At 44.7% G+C, this 26865-nt stretch overlaps 2 protein-coding genes across 6 annotated transcripts in view; both read right to left on the reverse strand.

Moving 5' to 3' along the window:
- RRBP1 (ribosome binding protein 1) overlaps nt 1-925 on the reverse strand; it is a 52321-nt gene extending 51396 nt beyond the window's left edge. The window contains exon 1 of the mRNA XM_066178035.1: nt 841-925. The gene's annotated coding sequence lies outside the window, so the exon portion shown is untranslated. The remainder of the gene's footprint in view (nt 1-840) is intronic.
- Nucleotides 862-26835, reverse strand: SNX5 (sorting nexin 5). Of its 5 annotated transcripts, none has more exons than XM_066178038.1 (14): nt 26753-26806; nt 26056-26151; nt 18926-19030; nt 18321-18431; nt 17646-17767; nt 17216-17339; nt 16502-16597; nt 15530-15635; nt 15376-15451; nt 14464-14503; nt 14262-14348; nt 13029-13188; nt 12186-12271; nt 862-1151 (listed from the first exon to the last, which is right to left on the reverse strand). In XM_066178038.1, exons 1-14 carry the CDS (start codon nt 26783-26785, stop codon nt 954-956), a joined length of 1440 nt encoding a protein of 479 aa, XP_066034135.1. In that variant the 5' UTR covers nt 26786-26806; the 3' UTR covers nt 862-953. The 5 variants fall into 5 exon arrangements, with proteins under 5 accessions (XP_066034135.1, XP_066034137.1, XP_066034136.1 ...); XM_066178042.1 differs by lacking the exon at nt 862-1151 and adding an exon at nt 10898-11460 and having other exon boundaries at nt 26753-26804; XM_066178040.1 differs by lacking the exon at nt 26056-26151 and having other exon boundaries at nt 26753-26835.
- Nucleotides 26836-26865: the final 30 nt, after the last annotated feature.

Here is a 26865-nt window from a genome sequence, read left to right on the forward strand (position 1 = left end):
GGCTGCACAGAAAATAAATTCTTCAAATATCTGTTGCCTTCTCCCTGTGCAAATACCAGGCTGTTGATTGACCAAGGTAGGATACAAATATTTACAGACAAGGTGAGGGTGGGAGCTCTGCCACACATTGTGCTTGTGGCTGCAGCTGGGCAGTAAACAGAGCTCCCAGGATACCTGTGGCCTGTGCCTGCTGCACAGACATACCTGGAAAACCCCAAATTCAGCAACAAATATTCTTTTCTTGGACAGATTTCAGAGCATTTGGTTTAAAGCTGGGATGCTGATCTGAATATAACTGAAGTGGGAAAACAATCCTATTAACATGACAACAACAGGCCCTAGTGATACAAGAGGTTCTTCAGCACAGGAACTTCACCACAACATCCGACATCAGGCATTGGGCCTACAAGGAGCTTGCTGCCCAACAGGAGAGGCTGGCACCATTGCAAGAAAGATGAGCAGCCACAGGAATCCTACCACCACCTCCCAACAAATGTCACAAAGAACCCTCCTTTAGTTCAGTCCTTTTCTTGCCCAGGTAGTCCTGGAGTTTGAATATTTCCCTGTCCTCACACAGATCAGCTGGGACAAACCAGCCTCCCACTGGATCAAAGTGAGGAGGAGGCAGATTCTGGATTGGCTGGGAGTTGGAACTATGACTGTTTGGATGGTCCCTGGTGTGGCTTCAGCCCATGCTAAGGAGCTTCATTCTGCAGGTATCCAAGATGTGGGAGACAACATGGGTCATACAGCACTTCCAGCAGCAGCAGGGACATGGCTGGAGGTAATTTAATAACACACAGACTTGGACAGGCCTGACCACAAAACATTCTTACATACCTTTAACTTCTTTACAGCAGTGTAGCCCTCTGCATGTTCCTTTCCCCATTTGGAGACCTAAGTACAGGCACCCTGGGGTAGGTGGAATCTCTCTCATTCCCGTTTTGGCAGGGTCATTTATGGATTCCTCTTTGATTTGACCTTTGCAGCCATCCAAGGCCATTTTCCTGGAGTTTCTCCTTTTCCTGAGGCTGGAAAGCAAGTTGCATTTGCCAGGGAAGCACAGCTTGCCTTTGATGCTTAACAGCAAGAATTTCACTCAGCCTTGCCTCAGTGGAAGAGTGTATTCCTCCCAAATTTACAGCAGGACCCTGTATATGGAAACATAAACATTAAGAACCTCCCCCTCCTACCTGCTGTGGTGTCCTTGTCACAGCTCATCACCCTCCACTTTCTGCTGTTCATTCCCCAGTCTAGTGCTGTGCTACAAGAAGCACCTCACTGAAACATGCCAAGTTACTTTTCCAATCCCTGTCCTTACTGGCTCCAGGTAATCAGCTGTGATATTGCTCTCATGTGTCAGATTTCTGGGCTCCATCATTCATGGCAAAAATACCCATATGGGAGGAATGCATCCTGCATAGCCCAGCCAGGAGACCTAATGGAGTGGCCAGGCAGGGATACAGGGAATGGTGGAGACCATAGGGAGGTTCAATGTAGAGCAAAGGTCTTCTTTACGCTCTCCTTCCACCAGGCAAGCAGCTTGTCCTCCATCTGGGAATGGACACTCCTCATCAGCAAACACGACAGTCACGGTTGTGAAGGGATACACCTCTCTGTGCTTGGATGAGAACACTGAAGACTCATTATTCCTGCAGCCAGGGGATCCTTGATTTATTCCAGCATTGTGGGTGACACTGTCTCTCCCCTCCATTTTTCCCCCTTCAATCTGTACTTGTTCACTGCAGTATTACAACTCTTCCCTTTAAGCATTCCTACAATTCCAGGCTGAGGGGATAGACCCATTTTCTCAGGTCCAGCTCTGCAAAGCAAAGAGCCCCAAAGATTGAGAGGGCTCAGGAAGCACCTGCTTCTGGGATGATCACATAGAGCTGGGATTGGGACTCCTGTACACGAGGTATTACACAAACCCTACCAAAGGTCCTGTCTTGAGCAGCTTTGCAGCTAAGAGCACTAAGAAACATCTTTCTGTAAAGCCAGTGTACTCATGACGTATCGATGCTCTGCAGTGCATCCAGGCTGACATTATAGGGACATAATGCCTCTTCCACAGAGCTCAGCAGGATCTGACCTGCTCCCAAACCCATTGTGCAGCCCAGAGCATTGATTGACTCATTGACCGATTCCCTATGGCATGCCCTGGGCAAAGCAGCTCCAACATGTGTCCATCCAACACAGCATCTTCCTCATCTTCTTGAGAGAGCAAGGGAAACCATCCCTGAGCACTGAAAACTCACAGGACTGCGCTGCTAGAAAGTGCTGGAGCTGGGTACTGCCACACCTCTGGCCAAATTAGTGAGGAATCAGCACCCCACCACGTTGGCCCTCCCTTTGCAACCCCCTGGGGAACAGACACCTCCTCACCTCTCCCTGCTTTGTTAGGCCTTTGCAGAGCTGCAGGACAGCCACTTAAACAAGGATTGTGTAATTTTAGCCCAGAGCTCAGTCACTCACCCAGAAAACAAATCTCCTTCCAGGGCTGTCTTATCTTGTGGCTTTGGTAGGCACAGGATATGCACACACTGGCATAGAGGGGCAGGCAGAGGACAGGAGGCACTCTCAGAGCTCCCATTTCCTTCTCTCTGTTGCACTTTTAAGAGAAATGGTCCCTTTTTATAGTCCCTCCAGCAGTGTCCCCAGAAGTGCTCTACCTGTCCAGCCCACAGAAGACCCTAGATCCATTGTTCCAGGAGCAAGGAATGCATCTGGGGCTATCTGCTGAGCCTGCCCCCCAAGCCACACTTGCAGGCCCTTTCTTATGTACCACCCACTCTGGAGCAGGTTAGTGAGCACCAAGTAGGAATATTCAACAGCACAATGCCAATGTGTGATAACACGAGTCCTACATCCTTCCTGCTGTGGCTGAGGTCAGGGGAGGAAAGAGGGCAGGAAGATATCACCACCTCCATGTTTCCCCAAAGCAATCCATCTCTCACCAGCCGTCAGTCAGTGGTGTCCTCCAGGTGTCCTTGCTCCTTTTTTTAGCTGCTCAGTAACCAAACAGAGCCAGGTGGTTTATTTGCAAAGATTTCTCCATGAAGACACAGGGGTGCCTGTCTCCCACAGAGAACTCCCTGTTTGCGTTGTACCTCCCCCTGCTTGATGTGTGCACCAAGGATAAGCTCTGGCAGTTTAAGCCTTGTGTCCTTGCACACCACATGGCTTTTATGGTAAACCAGTTTCTGTAGACCAAATTATCCTGCCTGAGGAAAGCTTTACAGCCAAGGGTTGTGTTTCCTCCTCCAGAACACGTCCTCCAGCTTGCCATTTCACTCAGGCACACAAATACTACGTGCACAGTCCCAAGGAGAGCAAATAAATCTTTCATTTTCCCCTCTTCTACTCGAGCAAAGGCTGAGCCATGCACAGCAACCAGGTGCCACATTACATTTTGCACTTGGTTTTTTGCAGCCCAAAGGATTTTCTAAGTAATCTTCTCCAGAGCCTCTTGAAATGTCTGGCATAAAGAGATGGTGTATCAAAAATGCAAAAGATGCACAGACACAAAACCACCCAGCATTGGTGCCATTAGCATTGTCTCCTGCCTTTCTCTTGCAGAACATCAAGCTCTTCATGTCCTTTTTGCCAGTCTATGCCCCAAAGGAAGAAGATTCTGTCACAAGGTCTAATGCAAGAGATTTGTTTACCCCCAAGCAAGTTCTTTAGCCCTTCTTTTAACAAAAGGATGTCCTGGTCATCTAGAAAATTAAAAGAACAGGCTCCATGCAACACACAGTTTCCAGAATGGTTGTCATTGACAACCAAATTGAAAATGAGCAAGACTATCTCTGTCTTCATTTATTGCCTTTTATTCCTCCTTTTGCACATACCTAAGGGACAGGCAGGGCGTTTCTTTTTCACAGTCTTGTTGACATCAGTGAGTGATTTGTGTCACCTTGCATATTTTACAGGCCAAAGGACTAGAAACACTGAGAATCTGGTAGCCCTAAAGAAACCCAGCCAGGGCCTACACCAATGGGCCAAATAGTGCCAGCCCAGCCCCAGAATGCTGTGCCCAAGGGTAAGCAGGCATTCTGCAACAGATGGATGTGAAGCTTAAAATGTCCACCCTCACATCAGGGAAGAGGAACCCCATCCCAGCAAGGTGAAGACACCTAAACCAGATAGTTTAGGTGTGGATTCCCAGCCAGTGATGGGAAAAAAAAAATGGGAAAACCTCCCAGCACAGAGGGTGGGACTTGATTTGTGCAAATATACCTAGGGAGGGTTGGTGGTGGATAGGAGGAGGTGGCACTTTGTGATCAGTCATAAAAGGAAGATATGGATCAGGTGGCCTTGTGTTGACTCCAGACAGACATCACAACCTGTCTTATTCAAGGCTGGGCAAACACAACCAGGGAGCCCTGCTGGTGTAAATCAGTCTTGCATTGACTTGAGTCAACACAGCCATGTCAGGTGACATCAAAAGACTCTCTCCCAACATGAGAAGAAGCAGAGCAAGAGGGTCATTTGAACATTCTACACTGCATCAAAGCTGGGCTGTGGCAAGGCTGGGAACAGCTGCAAGGGAAATCCTGGAGCAGCTTCAGGAAGGATACAGGAGTTCTGGGATTTTGACACCGTTCCCATCACACTGAGTGCCAAAGGTACCTTAAATTCACCCACAACATCCCTATGAGCAATTCCCAGAGGGATCTGCAGAGACCTTGCTGCTGATTTAACACATCACGTTGAAAGCAGTGACTGGTGTACAATGAGAAGCTGATGAGCACAGCTCCCTTTCCTGTCCAGCCAGAACACCTCGCAGAGCACCACAGTCTACTTGCAGGAGCTAACAAGCACAATGCCAAGGCTCCTCTGGAGCCTTGAAACAAGCCCAGTTTCATGAGCATCAGCTCAAAAACTTGACCCAGAAAACACTGCCAAGCAAAAGCTAAAGCTCACCAAGTCAGACACAGCCTTCTCTTTTTCTGTTCCAAATACAACTTGGGATTGCAATGGTGTAGACAGCAGTGGGACAGAACCAGACCTGAACTAAACAACTGACAAACCTGTCTCTGGAAGAAAGGAAATTCCTGATCCAGTGGTGATCAGTATCTGCAGGTGATCAATAATCACTGGTGTGTCTCAGTCGTAACCTGCTTATCTGGCCTCTGAAGCAGTCCATAGGCAAGAATGACAACCCTGGTGATAGGTGAGGTATTCATGGGTTGGCAGCATCCAGGCAGCTTGGCCTTTATACAGATGGATGATGTTAATTAACAGTGATGGTTTGACAAAGTTAATCCACCATAGGCTTGTCTGGTCTCAGCTCCTGAGGAAACTGGATCCTCCTGCAGAGCCTGCAGAGGAAAAGTGGCACCAACATGTCCTGAAAGATCTGCCTCGAGTCTCACCTCTTACCCACCTTGTAATGACAGGCCAGCTCTAAACATCTGGGTATTTGCAGGAACAGATGGCCAGCTACTCGATCTGCACACGTGACCCAAACTGGTGTTCCCACCTCCAGCAGCAGCCAAGATATGTTAAAGATTCCAAGTAAAGAATGCAGAGCCAGCACAGCAGAGAGGCCTGCAGCTCCAAGTGGTCTGAGGCAAGAAAAGGCAGAGAGGGAAGGTAGAGGGAAACAGTAGTGAGAGGAGCAGCAGAGTTAAAGGGAAAGGCATACACTGAAAGTTTGCTAAGTATCTTATTTCCAAGTGAAAATCCCTCCTGCTTCTCACATTAATCAGGGCACTTAAAACTAGTCCTAACCAGCTGCTCCCACTTCCTTTGTCCAGCTCTTCTTAAACGTACAAGCAACACACTAAGAAACAGAGAGCAAATATGGGCAAAGATTTGCAGACAAAACCAGAGACCTTTGGAAAACACTCCACAGAAGCAAGCACCCCTCTCTCAGCACAGAGGCAGCTGTGCTTTACAGTAGGACAGTTTCCAATGTTTTCTTTCTCTGTGCAGACAAGAGATTTCCTGTCCTCCATGGCAACCGCTTTGCATTTACTGAAAGAGGCTGTGCCAATAATCTCCAGAGCAGAATGAAAAATTTTAAAGTGGCGCTGCCTCTTAGCTCCTGGTTTTAACTCGCTAATGTTTTCCATACCCATGGTTCCAGTCCATTCTTCTACCCTCCTTAAAAGTGTTGGCAGTGGGGGCAAACCTCCAGTGCTGCACTGCCCACACACAGGGAGTTTCTCAAGCACTGGTGACACAAGTCTTTCTGAAGTCACCAGCCACCAGCACCTCCCAGCAAGAGCTCTCTGTGCACCTTCCAAAGGACAAGGTTTTTGCTTTTTCCAACAAGGAACAGCTCCCATTTTGAAGACAATCTCTGTCATAAAGTCAGCCCTGGAATTTGATGGCGAGGTCTTCCTGTTACAGGTTTAGAAGTAGTCTTGCCACTCTTTCCTGGAAGGGAAGCACTCACTGGAGAAGTGCTGGTCCAACACTTCCAAAACACAGCTGAACCAAACTAAGCCTCCCCAGCAAGGTGTCCTTCCCCATCCCCTCTGAGCTGCCCTTGAACAGCTCTGTGTGCTTCTCAGCTCCAGGGACACAGATTCAGTACAGTGACTTGGCAAAAAACCTTTGTTTTGTTTAGGTCCATCTCATGCCATTTTAGCGAGTTACATCACCTTGGCCTGAGGCCACACGAACATCAGGACCAGCCCAAGGTATTCAATAAGAACAAAATAGGAGGGGAAGTGAGGCCATCCCCTTTTAGTGATAGTGAGCTCATGATAAAAACACATCCATTGCTGTCTCAAGTTTTACTGTACTAGAACATCTCTCGTTAACCTCTTACACTTAAAGAGGTTTTGTTTAGCAAGGCCTTCAAGCAGAAGTTCAAGAAAGAACTGGAAGCTCCTGATAAAATTATTCTAAGCCTGAGGTATATTTTTAGGCTGAGCCACAGGTGCAATCTAAACCTGTGCTGTTTCAGAGTCAGGATTTCTTCTTGCTACTTTTTTCTTTTAAAATCCCTTGGCAAGGGAGCAGAACAAACTTGATCCTAACTAAACCAGACATAATAAAGCAGGACATTGTTTTCAAAGCAGGCAGTAGACTGGCATTAAACAGGAACCTTAAAGTTCTTTTTTACTCCTGTTTTATTTCAGTGAGTCAGACTCTCAGGGACCTTTTCCTCACACATAACAGGAAAGTTTTTGAGTAACAGCAAAGCAACATTAAACACAAGAAAAAAAAGGGAATGAGAATCTCTTAACTGATAGGGAAGACTTCTACAGTCTTACCTAAAAGAGGTTAAGGTACTGCAAGCAGTAAGTGCACACAATCCACTGCTCTCTAGCTTTGAATGCTGACAAGAAGCCAAAGCACCAACACAGGAGCTCTCACAATGCATTTCTACCTGCTCAGGACTCCAGCAGCCTCTCTTGCAGAAAGTGACCTTGCAATTCTACTGCCAAGTAAAACAGACCCACAGAAGAGAGCACTAAAAGTCACTTAAATTAACTGAAATGTTTCACTGCATTGGAGTGGAGGCAGAAGTGACATTGGCAGTTGCCACATCTGTACTGAAGAGCAGCAAACCACAGCCAAGGGACAGTCAAACTCAAATCTACCAGCACTCATTTGACTGCTTCCAGGAGCAGCTGATCAAGACAGCTCTGGAGTGGAATTTCAGATTCAAGTTAATTTCCTGGATCTGACAAAAATTCCCCATGGAACAACAGGCAAGTCCCCTTTTCTGCACACCACCTGAATTCCCTGTCCTGTAAAACAGGCACCATTCCTGCTGTCTGTTTAAGTTACGAAGCACTCCTAGCAGGGATTATTTTTAGCATGCAAGCATGAAAACCCAGCTGAGCTGGACTCTGATCTCAGCTGGGTCTTCTCATTGGCTTTGTAATATAAAAAGTAAACAAAAAGCAAAGCTGAGCCCACACCAGAACTCAGCCACTAGGCAGTATTTTGCCAGCAAATGAAACACAAGTTTTGGTAAACAGTGAGCTGCAGATCCAAAGCTGCAGCCAGCCAACAATCTGAGGGATGACATGGAGATCACCAGTGTCTGCACTCATTCACTGGTGAGCAGTGATCTGCCAACGGACCAACTTCAAAGCCATTTCAGATATTCCACTGTCACCAAGCAATGACACTGGTGTTTAGGAGGACAAACTAAAATCACTCTTAACTGTGCTCTCAACCATAGAAAGTGCTGAGAGAGCAGGGAAGAACTGAACACTCCACCTAAAAACAGGAACTCTGTAGAGCTCTCTGCTTCACAGCACAAACAAGCAGCATCTCCCAATCTGTTGAAAGAGATGGCAAGCCAGAAACTTAATACCTGCTGAGAAAACCTCCTGAAGTCCATGTTTTGAGAAATTCACATTTGCTATCAGAAGTGTAGCACAAGGCAAGGCCTCAGATCAGAGTTCCCCAACAGTGTGCAATCCAGAAGAAAGATGATGGAATGGAGAAAAACAGAATAAATTGGGATAAAGAGCATAAAGAGTACATGTCCACAGCTTTTCCAGGCTTTATGTATCCCAAAGGCACACAAAATGTTCTTTGTTTTATTTACCAGCCCCAGCATCAGTGATGTGTCTTCCTAGAATCATGACTACTTGCATACATCAGGGCAAACCAGTTCCTTCCAGAAGTACATTTGATCCTTAATCATTCCCTTTCTATGGCTACAAACCTATTTTTTGGCAGCACCTGGATTTACAGCCTTGTACAAGAGGACACGTTTTTGAGCCTCTCTTACAGGACCAGCTTGGTTCCCATCCACAGTTTTTCTACAGCTGGATGTTTAACACCCTTTGTAAACTTGACCAAACAGTAGATTTTCCTCTGCCCTCATTCAAATAGGGGGAGAAGAACTGACATCTGCAGCATGTGGCTTTTCACAGCAGTTATGATCACAGTGATAAGGCCCGTGCCTGTTCTCAAAAGCCAATTTTTAACTCATAAAGTAGAGGAACAAGCTTGTAAAGTTAAAGTTAACCTGCTTTACAGATGGGGTCAGTAAATATACATCAGTCAATCCTTGTTTGGGAATCTATGAGACTCTGTTCTCATCCACCCCAGTCAGCCTTTCAAATTAAGTCTCAGCAACATTTCTAAAAAACTTATTTTCATATTGATGATAACCTGCCTTATCACACTGATTCACCTAAGCTGATCTTTATTCTGTTAAGGCTTTATTCAAGGCGCTGCGATAAGAAAAGTCAGGTCCAGTGATATTACATGCCTTAAAGGAATATTTCTGTCCTTCCTTATGAGCAGGCTACCTACACACACAGCTAATTTCTCTTATGTATCAACATCTGTCCAGCTACCAGGTAAGAAACTGGGGGATGCAGCAGCCTTTTCAGAACTTCATCTCAACTCAGCCTGAGGGGAAACCAGTGGGAGCAGGTAACCAGTGACTGTTGCAGCCTGCCACCCACTGGCCTCCAGCAGTGTGAACGGTGCTGGGGCTTATTTTCCAAGTCACCACGCTGAAGCTGACTGCAATGCACTCTTCTGGCAGCAGCTGACACGCAGCAGCTTCCTCTAGAGCAACATCAGCATTGGCAGAGACTGCTGTACGGCTTTCTTGCTGTTATTGTAAATTAACTGTAACTACAATAACTGCAATATCAGTATAAAGCCATAATTATAGCCATCTGAAGTGTTTAACATACTTTTAATCTGTTCACATAAATATTTTGACTTCGATTAAGGTATGTCAAGAATTTAGAGTGCCAACCATGCAAGAACAAACATTTCATGGAAAAGCTCCAAAAAGGTATTTGAAACAGAAAAAGGGTCTCTCACTTTGCTTCAAACACTGCTACTGGTAATGCATGAAATCCACCATAGTCTGGGCCACTTCTGGAGTTGGGACATAAAGTGTTGCTTGCCATGGCAAATACAACTGCATTCTTTCTCTGGAGAAAATAAGAAGAGCCTTTGAGCCATGTTGAACTAGTTTAGGATAAACAGTATGCTTTTTTAAGGAAAATCAAAGCTTTGCCAGCATGAACCATCCAGTTTGGGACCACTAATGGCCCCAGGACAAGTGCTAGAAGCTCATCTGACATCTATCATAGGAAGCGTCACTGCCACCTACCAACTATATAGAGGCCATATATACACAAACAATGTGCTTATGGCAAACAACCCCAGGTTGAAACTATTCCTGCCAAACAAAGGAAAAAAGAGTTCACACATTCTTCAGCTACTTTGCTGCGGGATGGTGTGGCTGGCACAAGCTGCTCAGTTTTCATGGAGTATCAAGAAGAAAAAGCAGTAGGTCACAGGAATGTAAACCCTTAGAAACTGCCACAGAGCAGACCATTCTCAGAGCTTCTCCGGCTGAAGCTGCTTCAGGCAGTCTGCCCAGAGCACAGCCACAGAGCCCACTTTGAGCATGATTAGAAGCTTAACCATATGAAATTAAGCAAGGCTGAGACACTCCTCTCACCCAAAAGCTGGGGTGGCTTTAGGACAGTCTGACTCACTGACCTACATCCATATATGCCAATTTACTGTAAACTGTCTAATGATGGCCCTAGGGTTTATGGGCTGAGCCATCTCAGCTATGGCAGTATGAGCCCAGCTGTTTCAAGAGGTTTTTATACCTTACAGAAGACTATCCTGGCCTATGCTTCCAGCAGGCCTGAAGATTTAAACAGCCTCTTGCTGCTAGTAGGAGGTGTAAAATTACTTTACAATGCTGTAAATGCAGCATAGTGGAAGAAAAAGTTGCAGACAGCCACTCAAACAGGAATGTGACTTAAAGTCCACACATTTCATTTCAACACCCATTCCAAGAACAATATCCTCTTGAGTCAAATATTTCTCTCTAGTGCGCTGAAGAGCTCCAGGTGATGAGTAATTCATGATAGTTCTGTGTTTGAAGCCTTTGTCACTTTACATCTTACATAAATTCTTACCATACAACAGCTTGTTGTGTCAGACGTCTTTATTTGGTGTGTTGCCCAAGTGTACAAATAGTGAATGTAGTTATAGAAATTCAAAATATATTTTAGTAGAAATCTGTCTGGGAAGTGGAATGCTAAGATATTCACTTCAAAAAATTATTACCCTTAAGTCACTCTCACTTGGCAAGTTTTAAATATATCAGGGCCATGAGGAGACAGATTATGATCCTGCAAAAAAAGGAGTTCTCAGTAAACTTTTTCTGCTAGATGAAGTCAGTGAACAGCAAATTAATTTCTTACATTTGACTCATTTTGAGTTATCAGCCAACAGGATGTTAGCTACATCCAGACAATTCATACACAATTCAGCTCCCATTTATACCAATAAAAGTCAATGTATCACTATCAACATACTTTAGTATTAGTGAAACAATCTCAGTGACAATATTTAGTTTAAGCTAATGAAGACAAGCCAATAAGTTGGCCCTGGCTATTGAATGCAATTGATGCTTTTGTCACATTTTCAGAGTAAGACTTCTCAGTTCTTGAACAAGTCAATACAACTCTGCAGGAGAGACACATTGTTCTGCAAAGGAAGAGAATTAGTTTCAGATGAGGATGACTGATAATTCAAATCCCACCTTTTACAATGAAGTGGCTTCCCAAACAGTGGGTCCATGATAGGATTCTGTAGCCTGTGTCAATGCTAAAGATCTACTGCGAAAGACAAGCATTCAAGCAGTAAAGAACCAAAACCAGATCACACATTCTGCAATCTGCCTCTTCCTGCAGGCCTGCAACCATGACTCCATTTGTGGTGAGGTGAGGGGTAAGAGCTAACAGGAAGCTTTTTGGGCCAAACTGAGCAGTGTTGTCAAGGCCTTTGTGTCACATTCCAGTTCAGCACAGAAGCAGCTGCCTGTCGTAAAGTCCAGTACTCTCAGGGAGCAGGACATTAGACTTTCCTTCTTCAAAGGAAGCTGAAGATGCACAGTTACTGCTTTGTTCTCTACACTAAGTTAACAGACCCTTCAAGCCTGCCTAGCAAAGCTTGGCAGAGGCTGCTGTAGAGCCATGTGCTGTCCACTGACAAGCCAAGTGACAAGGATTGACAGCCTGACAAGCTGCAGAATATGCTCCTGTCCCAGCACTCAGGAGCACTGGAAGCAGCAGCTCCCTCCTCTAGACACAGCAGGGGTCAAACCCCACAGACGAGGCTGCCTGATGGGAAGTCAGATGACCCAGCAAATCCTGGTTACACAATAATCACTTCTCTCAACCCATGCCTGTTAAATTCCAAAGAGAACACACCTTTGCATGTTTTATTTCCAGTTCTGCCATTTCAATTAAGTTTTTGCGGAATGCTGCTATTCTCTTCTGTTTGAAGCTCAACAGTTCTGTAGAGAAGGAAAAAAACAAAGGTAAGAGAGATATATGAAATGTGACAACTTTCAGTTATGCCCCTTATGTTTCAGGAGTTCTGTTGTGCAGCTCAGATTACAGTATTTGATCAAAAAAAAGTTCAAGAGTTAGTCGTGCTGTTTTTAGACAAAGATGCAGTCATCACATGACACACAGACAGCTTAAGACAGAAAAGGTTTGTAGGAAGACAGCTGGAATAAACCAGAAGTAAGCCACAAAAGCTCTGTGAGAACCCAGAATATTTAAAAGCCAGATACACTAAAGGAGCACCATGTAGACCATGAAAGCATATTTCCTGTGCTTTATACTGTCCAAATATATAAATAAATATATATATACACGCATATATTCTTCTACTAAGAACCAGTGTTTGAAACTCTGTATAATGCAGAGTTGCAATGCTGTACTGGAACAGAGCAAAAGCCTGTTTGCACAGTTCTGACTGAGATAATTACTTACCTTCCAGTAGTTACATTCACATGGAGGCTGAGTTCAGTCCAGAAGGCAAATACAAGGGGCTTATAAATAAGGTTGGAGTAGTACTGACACTGCTCTGCTACAGAGAAATGTTTTTAAAAATGTTTAGCTGCATTCACTTTACAGCATCTATCTCTACTGTCCTTGGAATGCCCAGACTATTTGTTCAAGAGCCTTCAGTAGCTGAAGGCCAGATGGAGACCTCAACTGCATTAAGCTCTCCTTTAACGATAAGTACAGCAAAGCCTGTTTTACCTTGCTTAGCAGATTCTGAAATCTTTTCAAACTTCTGACAGCAGTCCTGTTGATGTGCCTCAGCCAGCTTGATGTCCTTGCTCTTTAGTCTGGCTTTGTCTAGAGCTTTGTTTGAGTTTTCATAGTCAACAAGAGCCCTGGTTCGTCTGTACAGAAGATCCTGAATACATAGAAATAGCACACCAGAGTGTTAGCAGGACTACTTCCCAAACTGAGGTTACAATCACCTTAGCAGCAGGAGGTTTCATTTCTTTCAGCACCAGATCCTGCTTTTTCCAACAAGCTATTACAGCCTGCTCTTGGGAGCCTTTTACAGTGCAGCACTACATTTTCAGGACAGCCAGTTATGCTTTAGTGAAGGAAGTCTAAGGGCTACTATAGGCATCCTTTCTTCCCTTAAAGCAGTTTATCCTGCTGTAAGGTGGATCTCTCCACTAAGAACAAAAAGCACTTTCTGAATTCCTTGAGTCTATTTCCAGCAGACATTTAATTTGTTGGAGATCTGTCAGTTTGACTGAAGCACCACACTAACCTAGACAAGAAAAATAGTACAGGTCTCTGCACCAAGCCCTTCCTAGTGCAGCAGTATAGTTGTGATGTCTAAATAACAGTGCACCCCAGTGAGGGAGGCTGTAGTGGATGTTCTGGAGTAACTGACATTACAGGTGAGACACTAGATGAAGAGGCCAGTAGGTTGTACCTAGATACCTTTTTGCAGCATAGTCATCCCCAGTCAAACCAAGTTTTGATTAGAAAGGAGTTGCCAGCAAGGCTTTTGCAGTCACATCAGTCTACCAAAGCCCTCAGGGAAGTCCAGACTCCAATAGTTTTCCCAAGTTACTACGTATTTGTGCTAAGGTACTCTAAAAATTCTGAAGTCAATCCCAACTACCAATTAATCATTATTGATTTTATTGGCAAGTCCATGAGTGCTCAGGCAGGGGACAGGAAAGAAACTGCTGCAGACTTAAATTCAGTTTGCTCTAACTTACAGATATTTAAAGAGTTCTTCCACTTTACATGCCAAAGAAAAATTGGTCCAAGGTCTTCTGTAAGTGGCTGGGCTCCAGCTAGCTAATATATAGCTTCTATATTCTGCTGTGGTTTAAGAGTGTCAGGTTTCTTAGGCAAAACAAGGGTCCACTTTCCTGTCTTCTTAAAGCACAAAGAATACCATGAGTGAGTCATGCTGCCCATAACAAAACTAAGCTTCATAAAGAAAACTGTTCTCACCTTCACAGCTTCTATATTGAGCATGTAGTATCTCAACAGTTCAGAGAGCTTTAAGTCTTCATCAGATGAAACTCTACTCTCTACCTTCTGCAGAAGGGGAAAAAAATCAGTTAGTTTGTATGTAACAGAGAACAGCAACATCCAGAGTCAGAGATTCTTCTCCCCCCCCCCCCCCCCCCCCTGCCCCCAGCAAAGCTCTTACCCTAAGTTTCTCAAAGAGTTCTGCAACTTTCAACAAGTACCTAGTGAGGGGAAAAAATGCATAAGTAAGTTTGAGATACTTCATAGTCTGATAAGTGCCAGGATCAATTGGCAGGAAACCAGAAAGCTGAAGGCTGGAGTTTACTCCTGTATACAGAACCAAACAAGGCCTCAAAAAAACAAAACAAAACAAACAAAAACCCCAAACAAAACAAACAAACAAACAAAAATTTAGGCAATGACCTGGACAAAAGGTTCAACGTGCTGGAATGCAGCCTACCAGTGTAGTACAGCTGAGCAGCTCAACACCATTTGATAAAACAATGCTGATCTCCAAAGGTCTTGTGGAGAATTTCCCTGCTGCTATCCAAGTGGGATGAGCTGATTTATTTATTGAGCTATGTACTGTTATAACAAGGTCTTGGTAAATTGATAGCAAAGTCAAAAGGTGGAAGAAGTAACCTCAAAAAAGGTAACTAGCTTCCCCCTGCTCAAAACTCCCCTACTATTCTGGAAGTGCAAAGGCCCAGAAGATAGTACAGACCTAGTGTAAGTTGACCTAGTGCAGTTATATTAAATAGCATATTAGAACACACACCAATAAACCCTTTCTTCAGGGGTCTCTAGCAGTTTGTGACCTGAAGAGAATCAAGGAGATTTCTGTTTAGAAGGAGTTTGATGACCAAGGAACCTCTAGGCCACAACTGGCAAGTGATCAACTAGTTCAGAGTTAGGTGCAATCGATAACATTAGGACTGCAACAGCAGGAGTGCCAGAAGAAGTGAAGTTTTAATGCCACTTGCTTGCAATTCAAGAAACTCAAACCACCTATAACTCAGTCCTCTGGATTTTACAGAGGAAATTTGGTATTCCCAGACTCAGGAAATGTTTATGAACAGTTAGAACTGCTTACTTTTTGATAACTGTAGGCTCTTCTAATGCCAGGCTGTTCAAACAAGCTGAAGTATAAATATAGTCATCTGCAACATCTGCAAGAACAAGACAAGGTTTCAGGCTGAAATCAGCAAAACTGTATGATCTCTTGAAAGGGCTTTGAAAAGATTCACTTTTATGAGATCTCGTCATCTTATCTGCTTTTGCACATGCATCCTTGATTCTGTTGTAGTAGTTCACAAGAAAAGTCTTCTCTTGCTCAAAAAAATCTTCTACTTCCTGAAAAAGAATATGACCTGTTAAGTCAGTAACTGCAGAACAGCAGCTCTTCCCTATTTTAGGAAGGGCCAAAGAAAGAACCAGAGCCTGGGCCTAAGCTTGAGCCCCATCAATCCCTATGGAAAAACTGTTCAAGACAAGATGTGAACCAAGGATTTGACATCCCAAGCCACTTGGCAAACTTCTTCCTCACTATGCAATGAAGATGAAATTGTTGCTCAAATACTGATGCAGGTTGTCTGAAGCAGCCAGTGAGTTGGTATGGGACGCCCCCAGGACTCCCAACTGGCCTTTAATTTTCTAGGCCTGCTGCAACACTGTAGCTAAGGACTAAGCAGTTTACAAGCTTGTTTCTCATCCACACCAACCATGATACATATTGTAACATTTCGTGACACTGCATAGGACAACAAGCTTATTGGGAAGGGCTGCCATGGCAACACAACACAAAAGCTGGAGCAAGACCAGTTACAGGAGTCTTTGGTATTTGATCTTGTCTAGCATAAGCAGAAACCCATAAATCATGTCTGTTCAGAGTTCCAAAGTAGACAAAAGCCACAAGCACATTTCCTGAAGGTATAATTCCTTCCTCTCCACTAGTATCAGGTACTAAGGCAGGTCTTCTGCATCCAGAAACTTTAATTATACACTGAAATTGAATAGCCTAAAGCTACAATGTCTTATTTCTATAGAAATCAGAATTAATACAGGCTATTCCCCTCAACTGGGAGAGCAGTAATAAGGCAGGGTAATGTCAGTAGCTGAGTTTCATGCACAGCAAGTCTGAAGCAGACAGCACTAGCTTCCCTGGAGCAGGAAGCAAGAAATAATCAAGATTAGGGTAAGAGACAAAGCAACAACCTTACCTTGACTCCAGAGAAGAGGACCTCATCAGCACTCTTCACTACACTTTTTAAAAAGCCACCGAACATCTCTTTAGTGTTTTTTCTCCGAACACTCAGCTGTAATAGAGAGGCCAAGCAGCTTTAAAGTTGTACTGGGGCGGGGAAAAAGGTGACTGTTTTGACCCTTGCAATGTAATAACATCCTTTACACCTAGCATATGTCAGAGCAGGTTGATTTCCAAGCCCTCCGCAATGCACAAGTAGTTACTTGTAGCAATGGCTACAAGTAGTTCAACTCTTCTGTTCCATGGATTTTTCCAATTCCCACAAACAGCTCAGTTTCTCCTTGCATATCTTGAATCAGCATCTATCACTCATAATTAGGTGGGATGAAACAGATGCAGGAGTGACTTTAATATATCTCCATTCCTCCATTTTAGGACCATGCAACACAGCACAGGTACACCTGAGTCATACATGTTCCCAAGATAAAGACATGCAAAGGTGGCTTCCTAACCAACTTGGCAAGAATTTAGAAACACTGTGAGATTTATAACAGAGAAAGGGCTAAAGGTCAGGCTTTCATCCTTCAGTCATCTCACAGAAATACTTGAAATATCTACTTGCTGATGCTGCACATAAATCCACAGAACATTCTGATTGTGCCCAGCGAAAACAACAGCACTCCTAACAGTTTGCCTCGCTTGGAAAGGGAAACAAAGAAAAAAGTCTCACGTCCTGGTCATACTCCAGGAAAACATGGAAATTGCGATCTTTGCTGAGCACAGGATGAGAAGCAATCCGCTGCAGGAAGATCTCATGTGATGAGACAGTCTTCTTGAAGACAGCGAGGTATTCACTGCAAGGAAACAACAGAGATCCTCTTTGTACTACCTTCTTCAACATACAAAGAATTGCTTTAAGTTTATCCCATGAAAATATTCAAATGCAGACTTCTGAAATAGCCAGGTTGTGATAGTGAAGCTGCTTTCAATCTCTTTAGCTAGGAAGTTTTCCAGCTTAAAAGCTGGGCAACTCCCCAGCTCCAGAATTTTCAAGACACCCTTCAAAACAGTGACACTCAAAATCAGTTATCACAAAATGAGTTGCTCTCCTAGGAGGCTTCTCTAAATGCAGCTTTTGGCAGTAGAATCATTTTTCTTACGCTTCCAGCTCTTGCTTCATTTTTGCAAACTCTTCTTTTGTCATGGTCACTTCTCCTTCCCCCAGCTTCTGCATCTTCTCTCTGGGACCATCAAAGTCAGGCTTTGAAGGTGCTGGAGGTATCTAGGAAGGGAACTGGTTAGTCATGGGTATTAGCAAACAACGTTTTCCAAGATTACTTCTAGCCTTCTCTAGAAGAAGGCTCTTTTGCCTGATCATAGGAAAGTGTAGTAAAGAGTGCATGATCCAGGAATTCTAGAGACACATTGACATCTAGGTCCCTGGTTTGTGTTATCCCTGCTGCAGGAGAGAAAACAACGCAGAGAAACAGTTTCTATAATCCACTCATTGCCAGCCATCTCCTAAAGAATTATGATAGGAAGGAAAGTCCACATTTAATAGATTATTTCAGTGTGTCGTCTTCAGGAAGATATTAATACCACCATAGAGTCAAGGACTCTCACAGCATCTTTTGCTGCTCCAAGCTATATGGAAAGTTAACATAAATGCCATCCCACTCAAGTTGTTTAGGATTTAAGTCAACAGGAAGCACAGGCAACACCCAAGTTACAAAACACCAGTAACACTGGTAAAACATACTTCATGCCCTTATTACTAGGCACTTTAGATTGCTACAGTTTTTCACTTAGAATCACATGCTTTAGGAAGTACTTACAATGAGTCCTGCATACTCTTCAGTTTCAGTGAGTGTATCGTGTAACCACACAAAGTCTTCGTGCTGCCTTGTAACTGAAAACTCAGGGCTTTGAAAAGCTGGCAGTGTAGTCTGGAAGAGAATATATAGAAGCCCTACTGTTTTGTAAATCAGTGCTTTTAGAAACAGTTCTGTCCATTTCCAAAGGAAGCTATTCTGCTTACTAAGAGCCTTGCCCACTCCCTTTTAGCTGAGCTGGCACTTATTCAACAGCACCACTAAGGAGACTGTTAGAAAAAAAAAAAAGTACTCTTGTAGAAGAGCATTAATGCAGTTTGTTTTGTGACATTTCTCAGTAGCTCACTTCCTACCCCCGAGCCTTCTGGTGTCTAGCTAGGATTCCTTAGCAAAGCCAACCTAACCATCAGCTAGTTGTCTCTGTTTAGAGAGGTCAAATCCTAGGAAATCTGAAGTCTCTGCATATATACACACATTCTCAGGCCACCTTTAAGTGGAAAATCTCCATTGAATTAGAAATTCTTCATTGCTAAGCCCATTTTTGCAGGCGTGTGTGTGCTGCAAATACATTGGTTACTTGTACAGCCTCTTTCTACCCATGACCTTACCTTAGTGTGCACAGTGAACTTCACTCTGTCCTTTTCACTTAGAGCATCAGGGATATCAATTTGGAGAGAAGGATCAACATTCAGGTCAACAGATACAGACCTCAGCTGCAAGAGAATTCATAGAAAAATCCTTGATCAAGCTTCAAGTAGGTTTAGTGAAGCTGACTGATCACCAGTTGTGAACAAGAACCACACTGCACTACACCCCTGCCTTCAGGTACACATAAATGACCAGAATTCCTTTCCCAGTGCTTCAAAGAGCCTTAAACTGAGCCAGCATATTCCTCTGAGGGCGTATTTTTTCATTTATTCCAACAGCCTAGACCCAAAACGTAATTTCAAGAATACTCAAACTTTTCAAGAGCAGTGGAATGGCTTTCTCAGTAGGAGAACCTCCAGCTTACACATGAAAACTGTCTTCTAAGAGGGCCCTCCCTTGCTGCAGCCTAACAAATCATTGCTATTTTCTGCATAAGGGAGAACCCACCAGAGATCAAGGTCACAACACAGGAAGTTTGCTGAAGACTGACTGTCAGAACCAGGAGGAATGCTGAGGTTATCCTTTGGAGATAATTCTGAAGGCCTTCTCAGAAAAGCAGGCTAGAGAACTGCACCAGGACTGCTGTCTCACCACTCTGCAGCATAAGCCACACCAGCCAGAAGCCTGCTCCTACCACTGCTATGTACACTAAGTTTCAGCACCCAAGCCCACAGGCAAATGGTGCCAGGATCTGAGCAATCCTATCATATCACAGATAGTTAAATACTGCCTCAAGCCTCTGTAAAGCTGCCTAAGAACTGTTGATAGGCTACCTGTTATAAGATGAAGCTTTGCTTCCATAAGGCTCTGGAAGCTGCCATCCCCCTAGGCTGGCCATCTGCAGCCCAGATCTGGTATGTGACAAGTGCCTCTGGCTGCCTGCAGAGGACACAGCTGCCAGGACAGGGAGCATTTGCCCCACCACTGCTTTCCCCTATGATCAGGGACACCCCAGCCACTGCACCCTCCAAAACACCCTCCAAAAACACTTCTACCTGCTGCATCCTCACCATTAGCTAGAATTAAAAGGAGATAGGCAACAGATAAAACTTTAAGCCTTACAACTATGGAATTATATTGCATGCAGCACATCAAGCTTTCCAGAAGATGGAAAGGACAGAATACCTTTAGCCCACCCTGGGCATTGCCTTGGCAGCAAGCACACTTACAGAGCACAGTTCCTAGCAGTCCCAGGCACTGTTCACATACCACAGGACATGGTGGGACTCCCAAACTCTACAGGGACTCCAAGAGTAATCACTTCCCTCCAGTCACTACTTAGGACAGACTACTATGTTCCCATACATGCAGGCAATTCTGGTCCTTGCTAGGAAGGCACAGGCCAAACAGAGATGCACAGTTCAGAGGTCACTGACACAGGTTTGGGCAGAAGCTGCCCCACTCAGGCACTGTAGGAAGGACAGGTAGAAGGCCACCAGTGAGGCAATAGTTTCACTGCAAGCACAGCTCACTGTCTGTTGCCAAATGAAAGGCAAGCTAGTTGGTGTTTCCCACTTCCCAGTCACATAACACCACCAGCCAAAGCAGCAAGATGCAGACACCAGTGTTTTACATCCTGCTTACTTCTATTTGCTGTCCAAACAGGATCAGCAGTGCTAACAATATGAACTGCTGAGTCTGGAAAATATGATAAGCCAAAGGAAACCATTTCCTCTCAGCTAAACTAAGGAAAGGATTACACAAATCAGAGAGTCCTGAATTTGTGAGCTTTCTTACTAAGTCTTGTGGAGAAAGTAAACCATGATTAGATGCTGTCTAGGCCCCTCCATGCCTAGCAGTTGCCTACACAGGAGACAGACAAGCATGAACGTTAGGTGGTCCTGCTTGGTCAGATTAAAACAGTTAACATGTCACAAGCATGTGTCTCCTGGCACCCTGCACAAACTGCAAATAGGGCCTGGAGCTATATGAAACCAAGGACTGTAAGATCCCTTGGTCTACTCTAGTCCTGTGAAGGTCACTGTGGGCTCCTAACTCCAGGCCAGAGACTTTTAGGATTACAGAATCATGGCTCAGACTACAAAGGGAACATTCACACTGACTGACTTCAGGAGGAGGGAGTGCTTCATTTCCTGACAAAAAGGGCTGGAGTAGCATTTGTCCCCTGAATGGGGGGAAGAAGGAAGCCCCACTCCTGTCAACACAGCTCCATAATGCACTGACTCAGTGAGCACCCATGGCAGATGTCTCACACTTACCCCTGACGCACACAAGTACCTGCTCTGCAGCACCAACAGCACTGCACACAGGACCTTTCATGTCACCATCTCTCCTACACCTATCCTACAAGCAAGAATGGGGACCAACCTTCCCATGGTCGCACGAAGGCTGTGCAGAGCAAAGGAATTCAATATCCATCTCCAGGCCCCAGGCTTGTTTTTTTACCACAGCAGACATCCAACCCATTTCCTAGGTCACCACTCCATCTTAACTCTCTGGCAGCTCCTTCATATCCAGAGGTATTTCTCTGCTAGGACATCACTGCTTCCTCCCCAGACTCCAAGCAGTGGGGCAAGAGAACTGAAGGTTCCCCATCAAATTATCAGAAACCAGTCTGTCACTCCATACCCTCAAGGGACATAATCCAAGCTCAGCAGCTGGGAAGGGATTATTCCTCACTTGTAGCAGATGCCCAAATAGATACAGAGGACGCACAAAATGGAAACAGCTGCGTTGAGCTGCAAACTGAAATACTCACCCAAAGCCAGCACAGTACTCTCACTTTCAACTTTCATTTCTCTTTCCCAGAAGCAGCTTCCAGTTTGCAATGACTCCAGAAACTGTTACAGCTTTTCTGACACCTCCCACTTCTAGACTCAGAACTCGTCAGAGACTTGTTTCAGAATTTCTGAGGTTTCTTGAGGATTCAAGCAAAACTACTCCTTGTTCAGGACAGATACTGTCCAACTGGTAAATCAGAACAAAGCAGTGCCTTTCACAATAACATAGATGTCATACTGGTTAACATTTCTAGGTTTCAGGACCAGAAGACTAAAAATAGATATTATGGTACTAATTAGGACACCATGATAAATACCTGATCTAAAAGCCCCAGAAACAGCAGAGATCATTACTGTGTACAATTCAGGTAGAATTTTAGAACATTTGCTTTTTCTCTATTTGCTAAGAGATGCTAGGAAAAAAAAAAAAAAAGTTGGATCACTTAAATACAAGGCAGTGAAGACCATCAGCTACCCAGACTTCTGCCTGACAGCCATTACCTTTCTGATCAGGCCTCACCCAAATGCAAACACATCTTGATGTTTGCAGACACCCAGTGGGAGGAAATGCCCTCAGCCACTGAAGTCTCTTAGTTCTGGTGAAAGGCCTGAGCTGCTGCTTTTACAGTTCCACCCTTTGCAGTTTTAGCATCAGCTCTGGATGACTCGGTGTCACTTCTGCATTCTAACAGAATCTGCAGTGTAAGCAACTGTGTACAGCTTCTGACTGCTAGTAAAATATGTATTTGTTCTCAAAGACAGATTAATCCAGGGGTTTTCCACAGAGCCAGGCTCTTGGAAGAAGCAAGGAGCCCTTCCACAAGGGTTCACATGTCAAAGTTTTCTGCTTATTGTCAACTAACTTTTAGAAACCTTCTCTCCTTACTGATTACCTCCCTGCTGTCATTCAAGCAACAGCCCACAAAAAAGACTTCAGCAGTAATTACATCTGCCACTACCTAAAATCCATTACTTTTAACAGAGCAGGCTTTCTAATTAAAGCTGTTTAGGTGCTCTCCAGAGAGCAGTAAAATACCACAATGCTTTCTGGCAGTTTAAACAGAGCCCTCAGTTCCAGAGGGCTTTGTTTTGACACCCAGGAGTTAACCAACAGAGGATCTGGCAAGCAGATATCAGCAGCATTAGCTGCTGGAACTACATTTTAGTTATATACAGCACAAGCAGCTTAAGTTTCCTTTTAAGTAGGATACTAAAAGTACATCTGAAAGTGCACTGCAGGCATTAAGCACTACAGAGAGCACATATGAAGCTTGGATTTCCAGCCTTTGTGGCAGGCTTGCTGTCACCACTCTGACACTGAGCTGAACAGTCCTGAAGTGGTCTGGTTACGCACAATCAGGAAAATTGAACCAGTGCCTACTTATGCTACGGAAAATGCTTCCTCAAATTTGTGACTTCAAACTGGAGAATTCTAGTGATGCAAAGGTTTGATTACTTTGCTTAAAACACTGATGAAAAGGGAATAACAGCTCAACGCAGTCACACTGAAATGGCATTCCTCAGCAAGTGCAGTGCTTGCTGAAACACCGCGCAAAGAACTCCACAACTAATAATAGTTGTTAGAGTGGTATGTATTTATTGACGTCAAGATGCGTGGGGAATAATTTATCAAAATAGTTGACTAAAATCTAGGAAGAACCCTCAATAGTAGTAAAAGAATTTAGTAGGTTTATAGAAAAGAGGGGAGATGAGACATAGATTTGAAAAATCCCAGCTGATCCTTTATAATAGATTTAAGAACATACACTCTATGTTAGAATGTATTCCAAGCAGTACTTTAAAATATATGAGATCACATTTTAGAAGACATTTACTGAACACTGAATGCTGTGTCTGTTACCCTTTTGCATGTTTTTAAGCACTACAAGTACTGGGAGCTTTGGCAATAGTCAGAAGAAGAACTAGCCTAAACCGCAGAATAACAGGGCTAAGGGCACAGATAAAGAAAAAACACAGACTCTAAAATGGTATGTTCCCTTGAAAATGTGCCAAGAGGGCCAAAGCACACTTGGGAGAGATAAAGGTGAAGAGGTGAAGGCCTGAAGACCATCACCACAGCCTGAAGACCACCACCACAACAGACTGTGCATGCCCAGAAGGGCATGGAGTTAATTACCATACCAAGCGAGGATGGGCGGGGTCAAGGAATGAATATGTTTGAAGGAGGACCATGGAATATCATGCATATGGAAGACCTCAGGGAATAATAAGGGGGGCAAGTTCCCTGCTGGGTATGTGTGTCTTTGGTGAAATTATTCCCCACACATCACGACATCAATAAATACATACCGCTCTAACAACTATTATTAGTTGTGGAGTTCTTTCCGCAGCGTCTCACTTGCCAAGGAAGCAGAAGGCCCAGAGCACCTGTTGCCTCTGGCTGTGCAATAAACTAGCCCTCTCCTGCCAGAGGGATCGCTGCATTACTCTCTGCAGAAATGTGCAGGTCACATGCCTCCTGAGAGAGGGAAGGACTCTATAAACATTCAAGGATGCCACATTTGAAGAAAAGCCTTGCTGGCTCACCCTGTTCTACCAGCAGAAAGCAGGACACCTCCACCCAAGCCACAGCTTCCTCATTTAGAAGGGTTTGACCATGCAGGGCAAGCCCCCATGTGTCTGCAGAGCACAGCCAGCATCTCCAAGAATGCTTTGCTGACCTCCTACAATGAGGCCAGAGCTCGCGGCAGAGAGTCTCAGGAATACGGCAGCCTCACCATGCTGGCTTCACCTTCCCTTAGCCCAAACCACTGGGCCAGCTTTGTGGAGGCTGCATGTCCTTGAGAGTGCATTATCCCTATCCAGGAACCGTCACCTTGCTAGCAGCTTACCTCCCCACTTGATTTCAGACTCAGCAGCATGCAGAAGCAGGTTTTTCGCTAAGCACAAGCAAGGTCCAGTATGGTCTCATTCCCTCCAGAACATGGAGCAGAATTTGTCCAGCAGAGTCACCATTTGTAGGTTATAACAGCAAGTCCCAGGCCATGAGACAATATCTTGTCTTCCACTGTTTACTTTGAGAAAGAGGGGCTAGAATACACACTCTCAGTATTTTGATCTAGAACATTTTAACTGCAGACTGAAGCCTTAAAATACCATGAAGCCACTGACATTAAGAAATACCAATGTATTTACTCCAGCTTAGTTTGGAAGTCCCACCACTTACTCCAAATTCTGAAGTGCCTTTTCCTCTCCCATGACAGATTACACCTTATTTTTCACTGCACTTCCAATCACCCTTATCCTATCCTCCCTTCCTCTTCCTACATATCCTGATCCTCTCCTGCTTTGCCACCTCAGGGTCAGTTCTTAGTTTATACTTAACAGTGGCACCTATTTAAGTTAATACCTAATGAAGTTTCCTTTACAGGCATAAGTTTTATCTACGGGTCACACACCAGTTCCATGTTGCTATTTCTTTGCCTAAACAGGAACAGGCAAGATAGGAGCATTTCTATCCTCCCCTATGCTGCTGGAATCCCAAGACAGCCCTACAACCTAAAACAAGCTAATCTTTGTCCATTAAGCGTCAGAGTTTAAAGCTACTCCAGCCCCCACCATGAGAACATTTTCCTCTCCCCCCAATATTCCTGTCTGAGTTAGAAAGGCACATAAACACTCAAAAGTTACCAATTGCTGCAAGAGAGTTGATACGTGACCTTCCCCTCCAGTATTCTCCAAGGGCAGACACTTTAATACAAAGAGTTTTGCATGCAGTAGAAAAGAGTTAAAGCACTGGCCAGCTCAGAGCTCAAAGTAAGCTACTAGAAAACGCTTCTATGAACTCTTGACTGTCTTACTGACTCAGGATTGTTTCAAAACAAGATTCATATGGAAAAGAAGCAGAGAAAAGGAAATTATCCGGAAAGCAATAAAGACTCGTGTATTTCTAGCCCTCGAGTTAGTTAATATACTTGCTCCAAAAAAGCTGGAGAAAACACAGACTGAAGAGACTTTCAGCACACCTATCAGCTTAAAGCAAAGGCATCTTCCTGCCAGTGAAGCTTAGTCACAATGCAAAACCACATGCAGATGTGACAATACGAAAGGCAAATAGGCAACTTGCTGACTCTTAAAAGGCTGCCTTACCTTCTTTTCAAGGTGTATTGAGGGTAGTTATTAAACTAGGGAGTTTAGGTAGGTTAACCCAAGCAGCTCATCCAATAGAAGAGATAATTCCAATCACTGTTTACACTACATAAACATTAATTCACAAAGTTCCTGTTTTAGCATTTCACTTGCATTTCCTCTGAGAAGCTGAAAGTCTTAACATTAGGAAACACCCCGTGCTGCTTTAAAGGGGAGACATGAAGCTCCTTAGCACTTACAGCTTCAACGCTTCTCCAGAGAAAGGAAAACCAAGCCAGCTGCTGATGTGACAACCGAGGGAAAGGAGCACCGCAGGTGAAGTGATAGCTGACAGCCTAATTAACGCAGAGCACACAGTCAGGAAGGCCGGTCACAGTCACAGCAAGCAGCTGACCCACTGAGGAAGAGCAAGTTTAACTCCCTGCAGCACAATCGCCTACAGCACTCCGCCTGCAGTGCCCGGGGACAGGTCCTGGCGAGCAGGTCCTGCTCCTGCATCACCTGCCAGGCCCAGCTCCCGCAGCTTCAGGGCCCCGGTTGTCACCCTGCTCCCGCCTCGGCACGGAGTGCAGCCCACACTGGCTCACGGCAGCTACACAGCCCTTTCCTCCTCCTCCTTCCCACTCTGGCTTTAATCCTCCGCACCCCCTTATCTTTCTCTGGGCACATCTCCCCTCATGGGCTGCTCCCCACAATCATCCGGGCACTCTGACCCCCTGCCCTCACGGGAACTCGGTGCGCCAAAGGCACGAGGACTAGGGCTATTCATATTTTAAAAAAAAAAAAAACATCCTAAACGAAGCAAAAACCAAAAACCTGTCACTGTCCAAGTGCTGCCGGGGGCAGAGGGAGCAGGGAGCTCCCTCTCACGCCGCGGGGCCAGCTCGACTGCGCACTCACCTCCCGCCCCAGCCGGACCCGGGCCGCCGCCCTCACCTTGTCCTGCGCGTCCTCACAGAACAGAGCCATACCTCCAGCCGCAGACAACCACCCCACCTTTCTCTTCCTCCTCCTCCTCCCCGCCACCTCCTCCTCATATAACCCGGGCG

The sequence above is a fragment of the Chamaea fasciata genome, unplaced genomic scaffold (genome assembly GCF_029207755.1).
Source record: "Chamaea fasciata isolate MVZ Bird 193981 ecotype frontalis unplaced genomic scaffold, bChaFas1.0.hap1 SCAF_3, whole genome shotgun sequence".
Taxonomy (NCBI): Eukaryota; Metazoa; Chordata; class Aves; order Passeriformes; family Sylviidae; genus Chamaea; species Chamaea fasciata.